We start from the raw sequence: 25,519 nt of genomic DNA on the forward strand, positions 1-25,519 counted from the left end.
GGATGCCTCATCTCTATAAAATACAGATATATCAAATACTCCTACCCTTGCCATTGGTAGTGATGACCTAGTAAGGTAATGAGTATGAAAGGACTTGATAACTTTGTGGCCAACATATGCTGTTTGGGAGATAGTTAGAACAGTATTCTTTGGACACATTTTTATCTAAATTAGGGCAGAACTCACATACTTGAACATTTTCCAGACATACATTTTTAATAAGATTAGAAAAAATATGAATAAATTATATTTTAAAAATTAATTTAAATTTCATTATTTCTATCTTCAATATAGTCTTGGAAACCCAAGTCAACTCCGCAGGTATTTATAATGGGGCTTTATTAATCCTTCTTAGAATTCATCCAAATGGCACACATCAGAAGTTTCTGATTCCTCTAAGTTGTACTGAGTTGGGTGTCCTTGCGTTTGAGTACAAATTAATTGGAACCCAAATATGTTTGAAACTATGTGGATTACTAATATTTATAGAGAAATTTTAGTTTTCAAAATGTTTTTTGTGTACATTCTTCAATATAATCCTCATAATTGCCTGTACAAGCAAGTGTTATTTTCTTTGTCATTTCCATAACTTAGAGAAGTTAAAGAGTTTCTCAAAGTCACCCAGTTCCTAGGAGGTGGAATTGAGATTAAAAAGCTCACTTTCTCATTACAAACCTCTATATCATATTGCCTGGTAAACTAAAGGAATTATTTTAGAAAGGATTAGATTGGAGTCATCTATTCCTACTCCTTGCTAAGCCTTGATCCAAGCACAGATGTCATTCTCTATAGAAGCTGTCATTTTCTATGCACCAAGAGCCCATATTACTCTGGGCTTTATCTTCCATGTCTGCTCCTTGTTCTTCAGCCTTTTCCCTATTGCTCATGTGTATATGTACACACACACACACACACACTCTCTCCAAAACACATTTTTTGTGTGCTGCAGCCTCAAAACTATAAGCTATCCAGGATTATTTTATTTTATACTTCCCTCATTGCATTCAGAATATGAGGTGGCGGGGTGCCTCGGTGGCTCAGTCACTTAAGTGTCTGCTTTTGGCTCCTGTCATGATCTTGAGGTCTTGGGATTGAGCCCTGAGTCAGGCTCCTTGCTCAGCAGGAGCTTCTCCCTCTCCTTCCTCTTATTCTTCTGCCCCTCCCCACCATTTTTACTCTCTAACTCTGTCTCATAAATAAATAAATAAATAAATTAATTAATTAATTAATTAATTTGTTAAAAAAAAAAGAATGTGAGGTTGGAAAGACCTTCTATTGTGAAGTCATCTATATCTAGTTCTTATTTAGTACCTACCTAAAAACAAACAGATGGAGAAAACTTAGACATCAGTGTATTTTCCTATACATAAGTACTCATGCCACATTTTGAGCAAACAGGGCAACTAAGAAATATTCTACTGTTTCATGTTTTGAAATGCTGACTGGATAAAGATTACAGATGACAAGTTATTTATAGCTTTATTTAGACATAGTGGATTCTCTGTTGGAATCATAGAAGGAAAGAAGATATGATAATTGCTTTGTGTAGTTCACAGAATGAAATTGCAAACTGAGATGTTTTGAATCTAGTTTATACTATAACCATTTCTAGGAAACCATATTTAAACAGCACTGGTTATCATGAAGTATACAACATGTCAACTGTGTCCCAATTCACATCAGTAAAAACCTTCTACCACTTTATTCCCTATAACCTAAACTCCATCAGATAATACTAAATAAACTATGTTGAGTGTACATATTAATATATATCAAATGTATCAAACGGCTTGCTGGCTGCATTTTCAGTAGTGTTTATCTGTGGTCATGCAGGTTATAACTCTGAATTTTTATTAGGAAAACTAAATTGAGAATTTATAATGTTCCTGATTTAGCTTCACCAGCTGTGCCACAGCCATGGAAAATAACTCGAGAGGGTAAAAATCTAACAGTGAATAAGAGAGCAACAGACAAATCGCTTTTGCTTCATGCTTACCTGCTTTGCATCTGCTCCTAGAAGGTTTAGGATTACAGATGATAATTAGTAGTCTCCTAACATGTATCATCATTTTAGTAAATTGTGACATATTTTTTGTTATCTCATATAAAATATGATTATTAATTGCTGTATAACCTTGAGAATCTTAAAAATGATTCTTAAAAATGTGAATCTTTCCCCCCCCCCCCGTCTTTTACTCATTCATTTGTAAATTCAAAAAACAAATGCCCAGTGAGTTGTAGACATGCCAGACATGTGCTAGGGACAGACATGATACTTCCTCAGGGAGATCAAAATCTAAAAGGGGAATGTATTATTAAACATTGCACAGTATTTAGAGCTTTTTTCCCCAAGGTTTTTTTTTTTTTTTTTTGAGATATAATTGACATATAACACTATGTAAGTCTAAGGTGTACAATTTTGCAAATGATTCCACAATAAGATTGGTGAACATATCCATCACTTCACATAGTTAACTGTCTTTGTGTGTTGTGATGAGAACTTTTAAGATTTACTCTCTTAACAGCTTTCAAGTATGCAGTGCAGGATTGTTAACTATAGGCACCATACTGTACATTAGATCTCTAGAACTTTAAAATTTGAATCTGGAAAATGACTCTAGCACCAAAAATATCTTATAACTTGACTTATTAAAACAGTCACAATGAAATAATAGTATAAATTACTCTGTTTAGAAATTAGGCAATTTGGGGCCAATGAAAAATAACTGCTTATATTTAAAAGAAATACTGGGTTGGCGGAGGGATAAACATTGCAAGAAGTCCCTATAGATATTAGTTGTGGAATTGTTAACGGAGAGCAGTGCGTGGGATCTCTCATTATGAACATTTCTCTTGAATTTCTGCTATAAGATGGTGTATAATAGGGAATTACTGGTAAAACTTGTGCTCAAACTTCTAAGATTTGACAGATAAGACTAATTCTTGCATACAAATATTGCTTTTTTATGACATTGTGATAATTATTCTAGGTCTTACATATTTTAAAAATGGCTATTTGGCAGTTTGTTTTGGTAGTTAGAGAGTTAAGCCCCCACCTGGCCATGACTATATCTCTTTTAACTCACCACTGCACCCTGGTGTCTTACACATCACTCACCATACAAACTACAATATGTTTCTTCGAAGGAATGTGTCAACACATTGACACATTCCTTCAAAGGAAAGGAATAAAATCCAGATTTTATTCATGTAGATTTATAAAGTTTTCAGTTACCTATTCACAGAACTTCTTCGCTGCTAAGTGAAAATGAGTTCCCAATCAAAAATATTCTCATATTCTAGTTTCCCCTATTAGGAAGCCTCCATTGACCAACAGCATTCCTGCTAGTAATAGCACTGGTCAGGTGTGCATACCTTCTAAAATACTAATTCTCAACCACTATATTTGAGCTACATTTTAGAAATGAGGAAACTGAAAATTTATGTCCCTGGCCATAGAGCTATTATTAAATGGTGAAGCCAAGATACATTTATAACAATTAAAAAATATATGTCAGCTTGTGTTGAGCACTTAATTACACATCAGCTACTATGCTAAATATTTTACATTTAGCCTCCCTGTAACAGTATGAGGGAAACATGATTATCATTGCTATTTTTCATATTTGGAAATAAGACACAGAGAAGTTAAATGATTTATCAAGGGTACATGTAGTTAATGGTAAAGCCAAAAGGTATTTCCTCTTGTAATAGCCCCCATACCTCCAGTTAGAATTGAGATAAGAGCAATATGGTTTATGACTATTTGGAACATTTATAGTTTAAAAATACTATTTTCAGTATTAGTTTTTTTAAAGTATTTTCTTCTATACTCTGTTGATTATGAAAATGACCAGTTTTTAAAGATAATTATAAAATATCCGTCTGAACGGAAAATGAAGTTTACTTTGTGGATAGCAAATAAATCGAGTTCTTTTATCAGGAATATTCAGCCTTTTTTTATTGTTGTCATGAATGTAGTTTTTATATAATTTCATTAACAATCATGGATTGACTGAATTAGTTTAATTTTTTCCATTGTATGTTTTGTGTTTTTGTCTTTTAAACTTTAGGAATAGTGAATTTCTTTTAGTCTTCATGGACACCCTGAGAAAAGACCATCTATTTATAGTGTGAATACCTTCTCTTTGGCCAAAATAGAGCAAAATTATATTTTTAATAAATCATAATTATATATTATGATTATTTACTGGAGTGCCATTTATAGAGTATGGCTTCCAGACATTGAATTTGACATAGTTTCATTTTTTAAAAAAGCTAACTTTTTCCCTTAAAGTTGTGTTTTGAATTATACCAAAGTAGCTTACAGTTATTCTGTGTATTTATGTATTTTTCTCCTGACTGTTTCAGAAGGAAGACATTCTGACCTTGTAATTGGCACATGCTTATGGTTTATTTTGAAAGAAATTTCAGGCTTTTGAAACTACTGGAAGATATTAAAAAAAACATTAGATGATAGAGAACTAAACTTACATAGTAAGTTTAGCTAAATTAAATTCACCAACCTCAGGTATCTGTTTATCTAAAATATTGTGTTTGGTGACATGAGACAGAAAAAGATGACAAAAACTCGATACCTTTATCCTGGTGCTTGTAATCTGTTAGCTGACCCAGATAAATACATAAATAACCATAATGCAAGGCAGGCTATGATAAGTATTGTGGTATATAGGCATCAACAAATGCAGTGGGAAATCAGAATAGAGAGATTAATCCCAAGTGAGAGGATCTACGAAGTTCTCATGGAGTAGGTAGGATTGAGTAGAGCTTAATTTATTGCTTTCATTCATTCTAGACTGTCTTCTGAAGATTGATGTCTATTTCCTTGAGCTCTTTAATTTTGTTGCCAATTTGGATAAGCATGGCACAAATCCAGCAGGGAGGTCCAGATGAAAAAGAAAAGACAACAGCACTGAAAGGTACATACTTAATTTGCTTTTTCAGGGTATTTTCATTGTGCCTAATGAAGGTATAGGAATATTTAGGTGGTCTTCCATTCATTTCAATTCTAAAATAAGAATGTCACTATTGAATCAATTTGTAATACTTTGTATCCCTCACATCAACTGTCTCAGTGTCTCAGATGTAGTATGTACTCAGTAAATAAATCATAAAATCATGTAATTTTATAACAGTAAGAATTCGTAAGTCTTCCTTATCCAAAGTCTTATATTCAATGGTAAAACTAATACTATAGGTCTCTTGAGTTAATAAGATTATTGCCATTATCATATTTTTGTTGATCAGAATTTCATACTAGGCTAAGATCATGATCTGCCTAATAATCCAGTATTCTATCTTTGTGGCATTAATTAGGGATATTTTTTGAAAGACTCTCCACTCTCCATTAACACCTTGGAGGGAATCTATCCTAGACATTCTTTGGGAATTTTGAGTTCTAGACCTTTTAAAAGTCTGCAGTCTAAAAGAATTTTATTCCTACAATAAGCATGCTTTGTTGAGTGGAAAGATCTGTTCCTTACCATATATTTCAATCTGTCTAGTGACTTACCCAAGGTCAGCTTACCTAAGTAACTCATACATGGTCTCCCAGTTACTTTCTTTTGATGGTTCAAAAAATCTTACGGATTTCCTAATGTTGAGATGCCAACTATGCCGGATAATGAGTCTCTTGTTCAATGTAGAATCTTTGTGGTCTTCAAGATGCTTTGTAGGTAATGCCCCAGGTAAATATGTACCAGACCATCTTGATTGCAGCCATTTTTCTGAATCCCTCACTGCTATCCTACTCTGCTTTACAAAGCTGAATGCTAAAGATAACTCAGGAATCTCTCCTATTACCTCTTACCTCTTTTCATGAAAGCCTAAAGCATATATATAATAAAGCAGCCAGTTTTTTAGCTCATAATTTACCTCATCTTGTCCCTGCTTTTAGAGTTAATGTTCTGTCAAGGGGATGGTGTAACTAGCCCTTAAATTAAAAAATGGAAAATGGCTAAGAGCATTGCTTTCTCCTCACAAATGTGAGAGATGCTGATGTTTTAGATTAGGGTGGTAGAGAGGATGATAACATGTTCTGGTTATGTTTTGAAGGAAGAGATGACATGATTTTCTGTTGGATTAGAGACATGGGATGTTAGAAGAGAAATCAAGATAAATTTGAAGGTTTTTTGCCTAAAAAGTTTCAAGATAGATGCAATGTGTTAAATTAAGAAAATTGGGGGTCGCTGGTTGACTCAGTTAAGTGTCTACCTTCAGCTTAGGTTATGACCTCAGGGTCCTGGATTGAGCTTGCATTGGGTTCCCTGCTCAATAGGGGAGTCTCCTTCTGCTTCTGCCCTTCCTCACCTCCACTCGTGCTCTCTCTCAAATAAGTAAAAATCTTTATTAAAAAAATGCTGGTTAAGAATTTAAAAAATAGATTAAGAAAGGGAAAAGCAGGTTGTGGTGATGGTAGTGGAAGGCAAAAATTAAATTTCGGACATTGAATATAAAGTTGATATGCCACTTAAACAGGAAGGTAGAAAAGTAGGGTAAGGGGTTTGGGAGAGCATTTGGGTTAGATATAAAAGTTTTGGGAAAGTCTTAAAAAGGAAAAGAGAGGGGCCTTGGTAGTTCAGTGGTTGAGCATCTGCTTTTGGTCAGGTTGTGATCCTGGGGTTCTGGGACTGAGCCTGCATTGGGCTCCCTGCAGGGAGCCTGCTTCTTCATCTGCCTATGTCTCTGCCTCTCTCTCTCTGCATCTCTCATGAATAAATAAATAAAATCTTTTTTTTTAAAGGTTTTAGGAATCATTAGCACAGGGGTAATATTTAAAGGACCGTAAGTCCTAATTGAGATCACCAGGGACATCAGTGTAGACAGAAGAGATCTGAAGATTGAGCCGTGCAGCATCTCAACTCTAGAGTCAGAAAGGTGAAGAGGAACCATCAAAAGAAGCTGAAAATTAACTTCTAGTAAAATAGGCTAAGAACCATGAACAAGAGATCCTAAAATGAAGAAAATAGGAATAATTCATGGAGTCATGATGATTCAGGTTAGACAAGGACTGAGAAATTACTTTTGGGTTTGACAGTATTTAGATCATTAGTGATCACCACAAAGAGCTGTTTTCATGAATTGATGGAAATGAAAGCTGTGCTGGAGAGCTTCCATAGAAAATGTGAAGAGAGGAATTGGAAATAGTATGGACAACCCTATAGAAAGTTTTATTACATGCTTGTATGCTGTTGGAAATGATTATTAGCATTGTCAGAATAATGGTTAGTTTAGGAGAGACGACAAGGAATGTGTGTGAGTTCCTTCCAAATAAACTCACTGGGTTTCCACCTAGATAGATTTTGTGCATCTTCAGCCTTACTTGATAATGTGAAAATTTGATCTTCCACGCAGTCTTTCCAATTTATAATTCCTCAAGCAATATGTAAGAGTTTACATAGGTTTTCTGGATTTTAGAGGTATTACAATTATGTAAAAAGAGTATGGATAGGGTCTAGAGATGGAATAGTCTGGATTCAAACTCAGGTTTTCCTACTTTTCATGAACTAGCTGCTTAGCTTCTCTGAATGTTTTAATTCATTGGTACTATAGGAATAAGAATGCTTAGTACACATGAGCTTGTAAAAAATAATGAAGGAGTTAAATTGGAAATATTAGAAAAGAAAATGGCAGTGCATAGCAAAGCATACTTAGAACAAATTGTCATATTGAATAAAACTGTATCTTTAAAACAGTCTACTTATCAGTTTTATTGATTATACTTTTGGTGTCCTTTCTCTGTATTCTTTGCCTAATCCTACTTCGTGAAGATTTTCTCCTGTGTTTTCTTCTAAAAGTTTTATAATTTTAGATTTTACATTTAAATTAATGATGCATTTTGAGTTAATTTTTATATAAGGTATGAGACCTAAGTCAAGATGTGTGTTTGGTTGGTCTTTTTTGGCCTTGGTAATGTCTTTTTGCACCAGAACCATTTGTGAAAAAGACTACCTTTCCACCATGGAATTACTTCTTTCATCTTTGTCAAAAATGAATTTGGGTATTTGCATGGCCTTGTTTTGGGCTCTCTGTTTTGTTCCATGGATCTGTGTCTATCTCCGTGTCTATCTCTTATTTAATATCCACTCTATTGATTACTGTACCTAGTATATCTTAAGATTGAGTAGAGTGATTCTTCCCATTTTGTTCTTTTTCAAAATTGTTTAGCTATTACCTATTCTAGGTTACTCACTTTTCCGTATAAGTTTTAGAGTACAAATATCTATATCTGCAAAAAAAATACTGAGGTTTTGATAAGAATTATATTTAAACCTATAGATGGATATGGGGAAAATTGACATCTTTGTCAATCCATGACATGCTATGTCTCTCATTTATTTAGATCTTTGATTTCCTTCATCAGCATTTTGTAATCTTCAGCATGTAAGTTTCAAACATTTATTATTAAATTTATGCCTAAGTTTTAATTATTTAGGGTGATTTTTAAAAAATATTTTATTTATTTATTCACGAGAGACACACAGAGAGAGGCAGAGACACAGGCAGAGGGAGAAGCAGGCTCCATGCAGGGAGCCTGATGCGGGACTCGTTCTTGGGACTGCAGGATCACGCCCTGAGCTAAAGGCAGATGCTTAACTGCTGAGCCACCCAGGCATCCATATTTAGGGTGATTATAAGTGGAGTTGTGTTCTTAATTTCAGTTGCCATGTGTTTACTGATAGTTTATGGAAATATAATCAAGTTTTGCATATTGATATTATATCTTAGGACTTTCCTGAAGTCATTTAATAGTTCTAGGAATTTTGGGGACAGATTCCTTGTGATTTTCTATCTCATTTGCACACTGGATGATTTTATTTCTCTTCCCAATCAATTGGCCTCTTATTTCCTTTCTTGCTTTTTGTACTTGCCCAGGATTCCTAATTCTGTGTTGAATAAGAACAGTGAGAAAATGGACATTATTTCCTTCTTTACTGGGAGTAGTAATGAGTGGTGACCCTCTCATTTTACCCCTTTATTTTTAGACCTGTGAATTAGGGCTATGAAAGAAACACTACCATATAGTGGACACTGATTCTGAGTCTGTACAGCCTTCTGAAGAATCCTGCCTCAGGACGGACAGACAGTGGTCTGTCACTTAGCTGGCACTGTAATGAATCTTCAGTAGGCCATCTCACCATTCTCTCAAACAGCAGTTTCAGGATAGTGGGGAAAACGGTAAGACCAATGAATTTCATGAGCATGGGACCATTGTTGTGCTTCTTTTGTGGTGAACTCCTTGATCAGAAGCAATACTATGTGGAACACCATGATGGTGGATAAGGCATTCTTTAAGTCCACAAATAGTAGATAATGGCAGAAATACTACATATGGGGAAGACAAATCTGTATTCAGACAAAGTATCTATTCCAGTCAGAACCAAATGCTGTTGCTTTCATGATGGAAGTAATCTGATGTAATCTATTATGACCATGTAACTGGCTGATCACTTTGTGGAATGATGCCATTCTCCAAAGTTTTGGTCTTTGGTCAAAGTGTTGGTCTTTTCTGCTGGCACATTGGACAATCAATAATGGCAGTAGCCAGGTTAGATTTGGTGAGTTCCTATCCATGAGCCCATGCATAACGTCCATTTCTTTGGAGAGACAGACCACTTTGTTCATGAGCTACAAGAGTGGTTGGGGAGAGAGGCTGACTGGTATCTACAGAAGGAGTCATCTTATCCACATGATTGTTAATACCTTCCTCTTTTGAGGTCACTTTTTAAGTGAGTATTAATTTGGGATTCAGATATCTTTCACTTCTTTTGTCCATTCAAGAAGACTATTCACACAACTCTTTTTCAAATTTCCTTGTCACCGGTTTTCCAATCCTTCCAGGTCCCTGACCATTCAGCCAAACTAGTGGTCACAACCAATGAATCGTTATATATTCACTTGTGTGGCCGTGTCTTTTTCCAAGCAAACAGAACAGCCAAGTACACTGTTCTCAGTTCTCCCCTCTGGGAGAGATTTTCCTTCAGTGGTATCCTAGAAAGCATCTTTGGTATGTTAGCTTCTCTTTTGGGTGATGCCTGAGTATCATGCAGAACCATTTATAAACACACCTGAGTCTTCTATCAACTGATGTTAGGAACCCTCCATGAGGCCTTGGGTGCATGCCAATAGATAGAAGGTATAGCAGGAATGGAGGCTATAAGCCCTTGATGTACTTCAGGTAACTTATTGTTGTCTTTAGAGCCTACTCAGTCCTGATTACAGATATGCCACTCCCATTTGATGATGGAATGCTGTTGTACACACCCAAATTTATGACTTGGTGGGTCAGAAAACAAACACCCAGTTTATGGTGGGTAATTCAGATCACCTGGTAACTTGGTAGCCCATGGTTAAGCATTTAGTCTCTACTAAGGCCCAATGTTGGGCCAAGGAGAGTAGTTACCTGTGGTAGATGGCAGGGCTTTATACCAAAATGCTAAGGGCCTTGCCAAAGATTCCAAACAACATCCCAGGTTTCCCAGTTTAGTGACTTCTCACTGTAAGGTTTAGCATAAGATAAGAGCCATTACAGAACTCTTCAGGGATGCCAGGGTTGTCCTCACAAATATGTTTCTCATTTTTGTGGGGAAAGGTATGTCTTCTGGATTCTCCCTCAGTGGGCAAGTAGAATGACAAATGGAATAAATGTATTTTCCAATACCTAAACTCAATGCTCTTTCAAAACCACCTTACTTACTCTATGTGCCATTTCAACCCTAAAATATTCTGCTCCCCTCTTCCTTACCTTATAAAGAATAAAGTTATGAATATAGAAATATGCTTTCGCTTTGTTCAAAATGTTCCTATGAATGACAAAATGAAAACTAAATAAATAGGTATTCCTCAGACTTCTCCTCTGTTAACTAGGGAACCAGATACAGAAATTTTTTTTTTTTTATTTCATTAGCTTTGAGAAGACGTGTAGGTAAAAAAGGTCAGAAATTATTTTTTCTGCCTTTTAAAATGAAAGCAATAATAATAATAAATAAGCTGCATTTACACAGAGACTGGATTCCAAAGGCAGTGGGTTTTATGCAAAAGTCAAGTATAATAAAAAGCTTCTATTAAAAATACCTTCAATCACCTATGAAATACAGTATGACTAAATCCATGTAACTTAAATATGCATCAGATGTAACACAAGTGTTTTTTCTAAAACATGCCTCTGGTGATTAAAGTGATTCAGGAACTAGAATTCTAAACTTCAACTAAGCATATGCGGTAATTGGATAAAAATACCACTTGATACCCAGAAGAGTTGAAAACGGAGACTTAAACAGGTATTTGTACACTCATGTTCATAACAGCATTATTCACAATAGCCAAGAAAACAACGCAAGTGTCCAAAGACAGAGGAATGGTGTGATGGTTAACTTTATATATCAACTTGACTGAGCTATGCCATGCCCAGATATTTGGTTAAACACTACCCGAGTGCCTCTGTGAAGGTGTTTCTAGAGGATATTTGAATCGGGGTGAATATGTATGTAATACTTTCAAACACTTTTGGAAAACTAACAAACATAATGAAAATGAAACTATATTCATAATTTTATTCTTTATAAGGTAAGGAAGAGGGGAGTAGAATATTTTAGGGTTAAAATGGCACATAGAGTAAAGAAGGGGATTTTGAAAGAGCATTGAGTTTAGGTATTGGAAAATACATTTATTCCATTAATCCCACTGTACAATTAAGGTGTAATTTTGGACAAGCCCTTTTACTTCTCTGAGCTCATTTCCTTGTCTGAAAGATAGTGAAGGTGATAATACATGCTACTATTTATAGGGTTGTGATGATCAAGTGAGGTACAGTATCTGAAAACTTTAAATTGGTATAAAGATGAGTGTGTTATGATCTGAGCTGATAGACAAAATGCCTGTTAGACATAAGATACCTGCTTATATGTTAGGTAGTTGCTGTGTGTCTGACAAAAAGGTTTCTAAGTTTTGAACTGTAGATGACTTAAAATGAAGGAGCGAGCCTCAATTCATTGGAAAGAGAGAACATTTTCTAGCCATTCCAAGCCATTTATGCTATTAAGAAATCTTCCATTTTACTCTGTTTTGCAAAGAATTACATGGTGTTCAGAAACTTACTAATGAATCAGACATTTGTCAGCCTATATCTCTTTTTTAGCCCAGTATGCATATTATGTGACATTTGCGTTTTACTAAAGAATTTGCTAACATTTTTTATTTTTGAATTTTGAAGATGCCATACTTTCATGGGAGGTAGGGTTTATTTGATATAGCAGTTTGAAAAGTACTAAAAAAATGATTTTTTTTGAGGGCTTATCTTTACGTCCTACAGAAAGAGACTAGAGATGGAGGTAGGCAAACTACTTTTTTTTTGGCATATTTTGAAGTTCCATACAGATGGATTTGTTATATCTCTATAAGTAAGAGACAGAAATAAAGTGTTTCTTCTGAGATAATTCTTTTGTAGGAAAAGGGACTTTATTACATATCCTAGGAACTGATTTCAGGAACTTGAATTAGAATGAAAAAACTCAAACACTAATTTTTTTCTTTTTTAAAAAAAACATCTTTTTGTAACTGAATAAATATTTGAAGTTTATCTTTTTGGTTTTCTGAGTTTTGATATGACCGTCTGATGACATAGAGTGAGAATTTCTGCCTCATTCTATGATAAGAACCTAAGAAATATCATTAAATTCTTGTGACAGACTGATTCTAGGCTGGGGCAGGGAAAAGATAAGCCTATAGCAACCATCTTGTAGTAACACAAAATAAGGAAATATTTAAAAAACAAAAAGATAAGAGCATGTCAAAGAGTTATAGGAGCCAGCTGGAAGAGTTTACAGCCATGACCATTACTGGAACAATTTGAGTAACAAAATAAATGTAGTATTGGTTGTAACCCAAAATTATAATAAATATCTATGACTCTCTACTGATACAAATAAGATAGAATAAATGTATATAAATGGAGGAAGAGAGACAAAAATTTCATACAGAAGAATTCCAAATAATATATATTGATATTCTCTGCTCCACAAAGTAGAGCATAATTCCACCTCTTCCTCTCTGAATGTGAGCTACACTTACGTCTCATAATCTGAGGAATAGGTTATAGAAAGGGAAAAATAGTTAACTTCATAATTGAGAAGCCTGGCAGACACTGCATTACCCAACTGATGTGGACTAACATCCCTAGTGATGTTCCGTGGATATCATGTTCCCCCGGATGTGATGTAATAAGAAGGGCAGTTCACCACTGTGGCATTCTTTCCAAAAACCTGCAACCCTAATCTAATCACAAGAATTAAAAAAAAAAAATCAAACATGCCTAAATTGGGGGTCATTCTACAAAATACCTAACCAGTATTTCTCAAAACAGTCAAGATAATGGAAAAGAAGCAAAGATTGAAATCAGTCATAAACCAGAGGATATTGGCAGGCATGACAGCTGCATGCAGTGTGGTATCCTGGATGGAATCCTAGAATAAAAAAGGGCATTAGTGGAAAACCTGATGAGTAATTTCTGGACTTCGTTGACTTCTTCACTTTCACAAATGTACCCTGGTAATGTAGATGTTAACAATAGGGGAAATGGGGTAGAGGATATACAGACAGTATCTGTACTTTCTTTTAACTTTTCTGTAATCCAAAATGATTTCAAAATAGAATGTTTATTTAAAAACCTTTGTTGACAATTTTTTTATTGTATGGAAATCAAACTTTGTGAAGAATAAAAACTGCTTTGGGTTGAATGTTAACCACATTTTTTCCAGTTAGCTTTTTCTATTTTAATATTGTGATTTTTCCTATAAAAATGGAATAATGTGCTGTATTACCCCTACGTAAATTTGTAAGTTTCTTTATTCATAAGTAGTAGTTTCACCTTTATATAAGATTTAGTGACCATTTAAAAGACCTGAAACTTTTAAAACTATGGATAGAGATTAATAAGATACAAATTAATAGCTGAAAATTTTGAGGGAAAGAAGTTAATAATTTACTGTAGTGGTACATAGGATCTAAAATTATGATTGTTTTGGGAATTATGATTTAGAAAATGCTTTTGATATTGCCATGATGTAGCACTTGGGGAACTTAAGATTTTAAAAACATTATCAATAAGGCAACACATAAAAAGTAACCTAATAAAACAAAAGAATACTTAATTTAAAATATAATCTTTGTTATTAGCTATGTTATAAAAATATAACTTTGTTATTAAGAAAATGAACATAAGCATGTTTCATATTCTTTTCTAGATTTATTATCTAGGATTGATTTGGATGAACTAATGAAAAAAGATGAACCACCACTTGATTTTCCTGATACCCTGGAAGGATTTGAATATGCTTTTAATGAAAGTAAGTGATTGTATAATATATACAAGACTTATTTATCATGGTAGTAGAATCATAGGACAGATATTATTCTCTATTTTTATTAGCCAGTTAGAATGTTTTATGTATTTTAAGAAATAATGACTTAACCCTTCATGGTGGAATTCTTCACTCAAACAAAAGAATTGTAATTTCCCATAATTGTCAAATCGCTTAAAACAATGGACATGAATTTGATTTGACTTAACATATTTCAGTCTTGAGCATTAAGCTCTCTGGCATCCAGTTGCGACTCCAATTAAATTATGTAGAAAGATGCTACTTTTTCACATATTTGAAATGAAATGACTAACAATTATCATCTGTGATGATATTTTAATTGAGCACGATACTCAATTTTCCGTGATTTTTTTCAGGCAACATCCTTATTTTAACATTTATTTTATTATTTTTTTAAAGTTTGTTTGCTTGTTTGTTTATTTATTTGAGAGAGAGAGACACACACAGAGAGAAGGTGAGAGGCTGAGCAGGGAGCCTCATGCAGGGCTGGATCCCAAGACCCTGAGATTATGATCTGAGCCAAAAGCGTTGCTTAACTAACTAAGCCACACAGGTGCCCTGCTTATTTTAAAATTTATTAATTAAATTCTGAATTAGAAAGACTTTTCTTTGGGATTTGGAAGAACATATCATAGGTTACAAGGATGTTTCTGGGACAAAGAATTATGATTCACTGAATTAATAACATGATATTATACTTGAAAAGTACTATTGTTACAGGCTTGGTGGTATTTGAGTTGTAGCTTTGTATATTTTGGTCCACATCAACTAAATTGGTGATTTGTTATCACTGTGGTATTCCTGTGGTAGTTATAATATCAGTTATAGGTGTCAGGATTTATAGTGACAGTCTCTGTGTACTAGAAAATTAATTGAGTTTAAACAGGTAATTATTAGAAACTTTGATCTCTTTTCTCATATTTTCATGCTTTTTAATTAAGGATATCTTATGCCAAAATATGTAATATTTTGTCTTTTCAAATTTCTTTGTTATTTTAAATAACAGAACCAAATAAGCATTGAGACTAAAATTGCCTTTATTCCTTTGAAAAATTATTCCTAGACTCCTTCAGAACAGAATGGGGGTGATCCCTGGGGGGCTCAGCGGTTTAGCGCCTGCCTTCGGCCCAGGGTGCGATCCTGGGATCCCGGGATCAGGTCCCGTGTTGGGCTCCTGGCAGGGAGCCTGCTTCTCCCTCTGCCTGTGTCTCTGCCTCTCTCTCTCTCTCTCTCTCTCTCTCTGTCTATCATGAATAAATAAACAAAATCTTTAAAAAAAAAAAAAAGAACAGGAATGAGATGGGATGTTGGTATTATGGGTAAATCATAGAACTGTGGATATAGGGACATCAGTTTTCATTGAAGTCTATGTTTAATCTTCCTTGAGTGTTTCTTAAAGTGAATAAAAGAACAAGCTATACACCTTTCTTTTCTAAGTAGGCCCCGTACCCAATGTGGTGCTTGAGCTCATGAGTCTGAACTCTGAGGTCAAGAGTTGCATACTCTACCAACTGAATCAGCCAGGTACCCCAGAAGCAATACACTTTTATCTTCCCCTTTTTTACCAGTTACATACACACACCTTTTCACACTTTATACACCCTTGCATGTCCATACCTATATCTTTGCATCCACATGTGCCCTTTTGTGTATGTATACCTCAAATGTGAATGCATCCTTGCACACGTGTACCATTTATAAGTATTTTGGATACTTGCATAAACATAGACTAACAATATGAGGCAGAAATGCTTGGATTCTAAGTAGAGAATGTCACTTTTAAGGATCTTATTTTTAGCTTGAAACAGTTCAGCTTTGAATTTGGATAAATGGTGAATATTTTTCAAAGAGGTGAGCATTTGGAAATAGGAAACTGGGTCTTAATACTAAACCCCCATGAGGGCAATTCTAACTTTGTATCTCTAGATATTTCTTTTTTAGCTTAAATATTTCTTAGCTTAGATATTTAGCTTAGATATTTCTTTTTTATGATGACAAAAACTTTTTTTTTTGAGATTTTAATTATTTATTTGACAGAGAGGGTGGGGTGGAGAGAGAGAGAGAGAGAGAGAGAGAGATTGAGAGAGCCAGCCAAAGAGCACAAGCAGGAGAAACAGCAGAGGGAGAGTGGAAGCAGGCTCCCTGCTGAGCAGGAGCCCAATGTGGGCAATCCCAGGATGTTGGGATCTTGACCCCAAGCTGAAGGCAGACACTTAACCAACGGAGCCACCCAGGCACCCTGATGACAGAAACTCTTATGAAAACTTTGAAATTGAACTTTCATTACCTGATTGAAGAAGTTTCTAATTTTTTCTAAAGGATTTTAACGTAGTTAGTTGGATAAAAGAAGAATTTGGATACAAGTTTTACTCTAAGCCAAAGGGGAAGAGATTTTTTCTTAGTGATACAAAAGTGTGCTGCCTCATAACATTGCACCAGAGCATAGGGAGTATAGGTGAGGGCAAAAGCAGAAAAGTCTTCAAGTTCTTTATCAGCAAGAAGCCCTAAGCCAAAGGGGAAGAGATTGTTCCCCCTAAGCCAAAGGGGAGGAGATTGTTTTTACCTGCATCAAATTGATACCTTATTCTTTCAAATCACTGTGCCTTTTCATATACATCTTTTGTTTAAAATGCTCATTTAGCCAATTCTCCTGTTGTTGTAATTGTATAAGGTCCAGCTCAAATGTTTTTGCTGATAAAGAACTTGAAGACTTTTCTGCTTTTGCCCTCACCTATACACCCTATGCTCTGGTGCAATATTATGAGGCAGCACACTTTTGTATCACTAAGAAAAAATAATTGGTCTTGTGGCAGACCATTTGAACCTGATATTTATTGAACTCTTAATACATGTCAGAAGGTATCCTAATACTTTCAGATTATTAATTCATTTAGGAAAGTGATAGCATGTTTGAGGTCCTAGACTCCATAACAAATCTGATAAAAAAAAATATATGGACACAGTTCCCAGAAGAGCACACATTTTAGGTATACATGTGAAACTTTACAACTGATTTTGAGGACCGTAGCTAAAATGTCCTAAAACAGATCTTTGACAGTCTCTGGAGAGATTGTCCAAACCTTTGAGAAATGCCATATTTGCAAATAAATATATAAGTTATCTAGCTACTTTTTCTGGATAAAAAATGCTCACTTTCTTTGCCTTATAACCTTATTTTCACTTTTAACAGTAGTGCTAATTAATAGGTGGCTTATTTTGACAGGTCCCATTTTTCCTAAAGAATTCAAAAAAGAGTATTCTGGTGATTCAACACAGTATCTCATGTTGAGAGTATTTAAAACTTTACAAATAAGGATTAGCCCTTATTTTGCATATTTAAAAAGGCAATTTTGTATGTAGTGAAATTGATTCATAAAAATAGTGGAGTAATTTTACTTGGAGTAGTATTTCCAGAGTTCAGTTTCGGTGTCATTATTTCCTTTTAAGTTTTTGTCCACTCCTGCATGTCCTGATTGAATAAAAATGAAATACTGGGTTCCACTCTGCTTGATCATACCCTTCTTTGGGCTCTAACCCCTTTCTTGTGCCTCACTGCTCTTTGCATCAGGTCCAGATCCAGTAGTTTGAGCCTTCTACTGTTTGATCCCAACATATTCTCCAGTTTGGTTCAGTACTTCTTTTTGTTTCTGTTAAAATGGACTGTTCACTGTTATTTGAATTTTCTGTCCATTTTTTACATTTTTGTTTAAGTTGCTAGGTTGAGGCAGAGGAGAATAGGTTAAAGTACTTGGGCTGTGGTCTATTTCTCTCCTGATTATTTCTCTCCTAAGTATTTCTCCATGAGAATACTTGTGGGACAGAGAGAAGACAGGTGGCCTGGCCTTTTCTCCTTAGAAAATGATGATAATGTAATCTTTTAGTGATTACAGACTAACGTTTACTATGAGCAGAGGCTTTATCCATGGAATACTTTGAGCAGGATGACTGGATTGCCATTGCTTATGGTACATAAACATATAATCTGTGGCTGTATGAAGTATATTTCTCTGGAGAATATCATATAAATAGTACCACTCTCTGGCACATAAAATTGAAGTATTTTATAACCAAACGCTCACTAATGTATGAGGTAACCTTTTTGCCTCACTTAGAGACCTCACCTGCTCTGGACCAGAGAGTGCTGGCAATGAGAGGAAAAGACCTGGAAGAAGTGCCCAGGCTGTCCCAGACTTCTCCGGCTTTTCTTTGCCTGTACCTCTTGATTGCTTATTCCCTTGATATTACCTTGAGTTACTGTCAGCATAATCTCTGAACTGAGTGTGTCTGATTTGACAGTCCAAACCTGTTGGTTGGCTCACTACTTTTCTCCAGTGTTTGTTTGAAATCTTAACCATACTTCAAGGCCTAGTTGAGAAATCTCACTGGACCCTCTGAACCTATTCTAACCTATAGGGATCTTCCAGTTTCCCAAACTCATTTTAGACTTTATTGTCTACATGGGTTGCCTGTGACAGTTTTTAGATTGTTGACTTACTTCATTCCTGTTTAACTTCCTGAAAAGTTGCTTAACTTTTTAATATTTATCCTTTTACTCCTCAGGTAACCTCTAAGCTGAGGAACTAGAACCATGTTCACAGCTGTAACTAGCAAAGATCTTTATACATTAAAGGCCCTCAAATGTTGTTAATTTGCTTTAGAGAAATGGAGGTCAAAAACCAGAGTGTTTGAATAGTTGGGACCATTTTTAAATAGTATTTAGGTGTTTGCATCATTCTGATGTCTGAAGGAAAATCTAATGAAAAAAATGAAACTTCTGAGAAAGTTATTTTAGACTTTTATCAGACATTTGTTATATTTTTCATAGTATTGTAAATATACTCTGAATCATAGCAATACTATTTGTTTATCTTCTAGAGGGGCAGTTAAGACACATAAAAACAGGAGAACCATTTGTTTTTAACTACCGAGAAGACTTGCACAGGTGGAACCAGAAAAGATACGAAGCTCTAGGCGAGGTACGGTCATATATTCAACTTTAAATTGTTGTTGTTGTTGTTGTTGTTTTTCCAATTTGAATAGTCAGAATAAAGTTTTCGAAGTTAAAGTAATTCATGAAGTCTTTCTAAAAAAAATAGTGATTTTAAAAAAGGTTTTGCTTTTTATTTATTTCAGTGGTTATGTTTGAAATGTATTCTCAGTTTAAAAGTTTTTATGTAATCATACACTTCCCATGACCTTAATATTTTATAGTGAGTCATTACATCAGAAAACAAATTCATGCCAAATTTTATCTTTTAAATATTTTTAAAAAGTTGAATCCTCTGTTATTGCCAGGAGGAATACATGTTCTTTTAAGTGTTTATCTTAAAGATGTTAATGTTAATTATGTGAGGGGATGGATGTATTAATTGTATTAGTCTTGCTTATCGTTCTATGAATATATATGTATGTCAAATCATCACAATCAGTTATTCCTCCATATAAAGGTAAAAAAAGTGCTTATGTGTGTGAAGATTGATATTTATTTAGCTAATAATTAGGTCTCACTTATCTGTGACTTGATGAAGGATTAGGTCTTGTGACCATTTAGGTTTCTCATATGCTGCCACTGGGAGGAACCCTTGAAAATGTCATTTGTTATTCATGTGAATGTTTTGTTAAAGCCAAAAGTTTTATTCATTCAGTATCATGTTAAGTAATTTTAATGAACTGCATAGGGACGCATTGGTTTAGTGTAATAACTACATACTACATTAGTTCTCTAAAGAAAAGCTGTAGTTCCTATATCCCTGTTTTGATTCTTTAAAATACTAGTCAGAATGAATTACTTGGTTAAGCAGTAGCATAAAGAATATATGAAACTTCGTTTATGTTTGCTGGGAGACAATTCTCCATAGACTGCATTTCCACATGTGTCTGAACAGAGCACTGACAGCATTTGTTGTGAACTATCTTTTCGGGGTGTTTGTATAGGAAACAACTTGGAAAAAAGAGATTGTGTGTCCCTCCAAGGCAGAGAGAAGATTTGTTTGCTATCCAAGAAAATGCTCTTGGTGGCAGAGAATGGGCAGGTTTGCTAGCAATCCCTTTATAAGATTGGTCTTCATAAATTTTGAGGTTCTTCAGCTATGGTACAGTCCCACAGCATGCCCAGCCTCTATCCTTAGCCCATTCACATCACCTCTTTGGGATTTGAAGGACAAAAGAAAGAGATGAAAATAAGCTTGTGTTGCTTGCTATTATACCCTAAATAATAAAGTCTTTTGTCTCTGACACAAGTCTAGTGTCTTTTGGTAGTATCCATGAAATAGCAGGCTAACTTGTTAGCTCACAAACAGGATAAAATCTCAGGTCCTTCAAAGTTCTTGATATTGTTCTCTAACATTTGTAACTTAAGGATATTTAATGCCCTGAATAATTTCTGCTGCACATGAGATGTTTGTCCGCTTCCACTTGAATTAATTATGTGCAGCAAACTGGTTATTATGTTGATTCGAATATAATATCCATAGTATCTGACCTTACAGAAGAACTGGGGATGTTTCTTCTGTTTCATTTTGTTTTTAAATGGGGCTTACAATTTACTCTTTTCCATAAGCCATGCACATTTGTTCACTTGGGCAGGTGCTGTTCTCTAAACAGACTTTGCGCTTTTTGGTGTCTGCATCTTTTTTACCCTTAACCTGTATCCTCTAGCATCATCTCTGTCAAAATTTAACAACTGTGTTTTATTAGGTTATTTCATGTGTAAGTGATTCCTTTCTCCTCGGATGTCCTATCTTATGTTCATTGAACATAGGGGAGGGTCACAGGTTTAATTTTTGGTGGATCTAACTCCATTATAATCAAAGCATCTTGAAATTTCACTTTAATAATTATATATAGATAGAAAATATTCTGCATTATCTAGATTTCCCACCTCATATGCCTACATTCACATTTGTGTTCATGAGCAAGTTGGCCCCAAAGGATGACCCAAAATCACAGGATTTATTCTATAATGCAATGTATCTCAAATATAGATCAATGGATCCCCTGGGCTTCAAGTACCAATCCCATTTACTTCCCAATATATTTATCAAAAGTAAACATAACTTTCTAGTGTAAAACTTCCACAACAAAAGATCCAAAGATGAGAGAAGGGAAGATTAGTTGTTAGCATTTTGTTCTCTACCATCTTGCTTCTCATGTCCTGTTTGAAATACTCGTTTTCATTATTGATGTCACTGTTGAAGGTTGATTATTCATTGAATTTCATCTCCTACATTTTAGGATTATGTATGAGTTCTAGTTACATACGAATAATCGAATAATGATAGAATTTTCACTATGGTGAATTTGGTGTTCATTATGGTGGAATTTAATAATGCATAGGTGGACCTATCTTTTTGTCCATATTCCTTCATTTCTATTTCTGAGCTATGCCTTTCAGTCAGATATACTTTCCAGTTCATACCTTGTACTTTTATCTTATACTGTTTTCTCTCTTTGAAATGCCCTTGTTCCCTTGTTCACAATACCCCTACCTCTCCCTGCCTTCAGATTTTGGCCCACGTGTCTCCTAGGAAGCCTTCTCTCATCTCCTTTGCCACTTTCTTCTCTATCTCTTTTCTCAGTTTCCTTTCTTCTCATTCTCTTTTTCTGCCTATCTTGCCTTCTTCCAAGAACAATTTACGGTGACTTTAAATGTGAATATGCCACTTAGCAAGATTAAAAATTAAATTAAAAATAATAAAATAGAGTTAAAAATATTGTTAGTAAACTAAAGGCATGAGTTTGCTTTATTTCTCTTAGGATACTTCTGTATTACAGTATTTTATTAGTGCATGTTTTTTAGCAATTTGGGGAATTTTTTTTATTTTTTCATGATATTTGTTGAATAGTAAGTGATAAAATGTATAAACTGCTATAAATTCGAGAACTGTGCCTTTTAGGAAATTTCTTGATTTTGGGAATTTGGCCATAAAGATGTTTTCTTATCAGAAGAAAGGAAAATGAGATGCTAATGATAGTTTTCCCATTTGTAAAACGAAGCAATTTTCAATTATTTTACTCTAATTCCCTTTTAATTTCTAAGATTTGCAGATGATTACAGCTTTGCTGATTAAAATTATTTGATTAAAAGTAGTCTGTATTTTGACATGTTGTGTTGGAAAATTTTTATTCTTCATAGACAAACACTAGACTTATTTTTTCGCCATAATTCAGAAAATAGAAGTTCTTGTATAACTGTCTTAAAGTTCCTAGAAAGAAATTAACCTTTGCATTTAAATTCTGGAAATAATTTAGTACTTCATGTTACCAGTGAGATTGCTAGATGCATTGAGAGCCTATAGAAAGCATCTCACCATGTTCTGGACATAGAAGCATTGAAAAATCTCCTTTCTCATTGATGGATAGGATGGAATTCAGCAGATAGTGCAAATTTGAGTTTATCGCTTAGGAGCTTGCCTTACTAAGATTGAAGTTTTAAGGTAGCAGATTCTAACATTGGCCAGTACTCTAAACCAAAACCCCATCTGTTTTTTTTTTTAGTAAGTTCCTACTAAATATTGAGTTTTGTCTTTACTGGAAAATTACTATGTATGTTTCATAACTGCCATTTTAGTTTATGTTTATTTCTCTCTTAAGGAGATTATTATAGCAGTCATTCAGCAGAAATTGTTTTTAAGACTTGCTCCTGAAATGCTCTGTCATTTCTATGTAAATTAAACTTATTGTGTAAATAAAATAAACTGAGATGTCAGTTTGTTTTTCTAATGCGGTTCTATAACTATACAAAAGAATACTCTTTGCATTCGCATAGTTACCTTTTTATAGTCAAACAAATGCTTTTCCTAATACATATATTTTTTTTTACCATCTACATATAGCTTGATAAAAATACATAACCTATAATAAGTTTGGACAATTTATCTAAATTTAGAAAAGTACTGTCAGGGTTTAAGGAAGTGGGAGAGTAATGTGAAAGGGTAACTTTCAAAATAGAATTCTTCGGTATATGTACAGGACTTGAATGCCAGAGAATAATGTTTTTGTAGGCTCAATTAGGAAGACTCCAAAGGCTATCATGTTAAGTAGTAAGTAGAGTTTAGACTTTAGACTTCATTTCTAAAAACTAGCATGTAATTTGTGAAATTCTTTTAGCTATCTCTTTCATGTCAATACTGAATTACTATTAAATGGAGAATTTGTAATCGAGCAGAAACTCTAATAAGAGGTTTGATTTTCTTGCCTAATTCGGGTCTTTGTATTTCCTTTAATATTTATCTTAATTACCTCTTTAAAAAATAATAAATGGTCAATGTGTTTAATAAGAGAATAGCAGTGATTAGTAGTTTTATAAGCTTGGCTCTTTACTCTTGGATAGAATCACACAAAACAATGAAGGGCATTTTTTTTTTTTTCCCCCACCTGTGAAGCCATCTGGTCCTGCACTTTTGTTTTTTGGGAGTTTTTTGGTTACTGATTCAGTTTCTTTGCAGGTTGTCAGTCTGTTCAAATTTTCTATATCTTCCTGTTTCAGTTTTGGTAATTTATATGTTTTTAGGAATTTGCCCATTTCTTCTAGGTTGTCCAGTTTGTTGGTGTATAGTTTTTCATAATATTCTCTTATAATTGTTTGCATTTCTATGGTGTTTTTATTTTTCCTCTTTCATTTGTGATTTTGAGTCCTTTTTCTTTTCTTTTTGCTAAGTCTGGCTAGAGGTTTATCAGTTTTGTAGATTTTTTTTTTCCCTAAGAACTAGCTCCTAGTTTCATTGAACCTTTTTTTTTTTTTTTTAAGTTTCTATATTAGGTATTTCTGCTCTAATCTTTATTCTTTCCTTCTATACTGGCTGCTTTAGGCTTGGTTTGTTATTCTTTTTCTAGTTTCTTTTTTACAGGTTGTTTATTATTTATTTATTCATGAAAGACACAGAAAGAGAGAGGCAGAGTCAGAGGGAGAAGCAGACTCCTCGCAGGGAGCCCAATGCGGGACTTGATCCCTGATCCCGGGATCACACCCTGAGCTGAAGGCAGATGCTCAGCCGCTGAGCCACTCAGGACTCCCTCTTTTTCTAGTTCCTTTAGATGTAATGTTAGGTTGTTTATTTAAGATTTTTCTTGCTTCTTGAGGTAGGCCTGTGTTTTTGTAAGGTTGATTTAATGGTCACGAACTCTTTATCTCTCCTCCTATTCTGAATGATAGCCTTGCTGGATATAGTGTTCTTGGCTGCAGACTTTTCCTGTTCAGTGCTTTGAATATATCATGCCACTCCCTTTTGGCTTGCCACATTCTCTTGAAAAATCTCCTGCTAGCCTTGTGGGTTTTTTTTCTTATAAGTCCTTTTTTTTTTTTTTTCCTTTTAGGATTTTATTTATTAGAGAGAGAGAGAGTGAGAGAGAGAGAGCATATGAGAGAGCACAAGTGGTGAAGCGGGAGAAGCAGGCTGCCCATTGAGCAGGGAGCCCTATGTGGGGCTCGATCCCAGGAGCCTGGGATTTTGACCTGAGCTGAAGGCAGAGACTTAACTGACTAGCCACCCAGGCACCCCAGTTAATGACTTCTTCTGTCTTGCTTCTTGTAAGATTTTTTCTTTATCACTATATTTTGCCAATTTAATATAATATGTCTTAGTATTGGCCTGCTTTTGTTGATTTTGATGGGAGTTCTCTGTGTCTCTTGGATCTGGATGTCTGTTTCCTTCCATAGATTAGGGAAGTTTCAGCTATTATTTCTTCAAATAAATTTTCTACTCTCTTTTCTCTCTCTGCTCCTGGGACTCCGGTAAGATGAATATCATTACATTTGATGAAGTCACTAAGTTACCTAAGACTGTTCTCATTTTGCATAATTCTTTTTTCTCTCTTTAGTTCAGCTTCATTGCTTTCCATTACTTTGTCTTCTATGTCGTTACCTCATTCCTCTGCTTCTTCCAGCCTGCTGTTCATCTCATCAAGGGTGTTATTTTTTTTAATATTTTTTTATTTATTTATGATAGTCACACAGAGAGAGAGAGAGAGAGAGAGAGGCAAAGACACAGGCAGAGGGAGAAGCAGGCTCCATGCACTGGGAGCCCGACGTGGGATTCGATCCCGGGTCTCCAGGATCGTGCCCTAGGCCAAAGGCAGGCACCAAACCACTGCGCCACCCAGGGATCCCATCAAGGGTGTTT

The 25,519-nt window shown here is 34.7% G+C and overlaps 1 protein-coding gene across 22 annotated transcripts in view; it reads left to right on the top strand.

Moving 5' to 3' along the window:
* Positions 1–25,519, top strand: part of ARB2A (ARB2 cotranscriptional regulator A) — a 419,471-nt gene that overhangs the window by 31,137 nt on the left and 362,815 nt on the right. For 18 of the 22 annotated variants that reach the window (XM_077864600.1, XM_077864607.1, XM_077864526.1 and 15 more), the window contains 2 exons: positions 14,262–14,363; positions 19,275–19,375. In XM_077864600.1, the coding sequence (XP_077720726.1) occupies positions 14,262–14,363; positions 19,275–19,375 (203 nt within the window). Of the gene's footprint in view, positions 1–4,816; positions 4,941–14,261; positions 14,364–19,274; positions 19,376–25,519 lie in introns of all 22 variants that reach the window. The other 4 variants (XM_077864582.1, XM_077864533.1, XM_077864538.1 and 1 more) reach the window with 1 other exon arrangement.

The sequence above is a fragment of the Canis aureus genome, chromosome 2 (genome assembly GCF_053574225.1).
Source record: "Canis aureus isolate CA01 chromosome 2, VMU_Caureus_v.1.0, whole genome shotgun sequence".
NCBI lineage: Eukaryota > Metazoa > Chordata > Mammalia > Carnivora > Canidae > Canis > Canis aureus.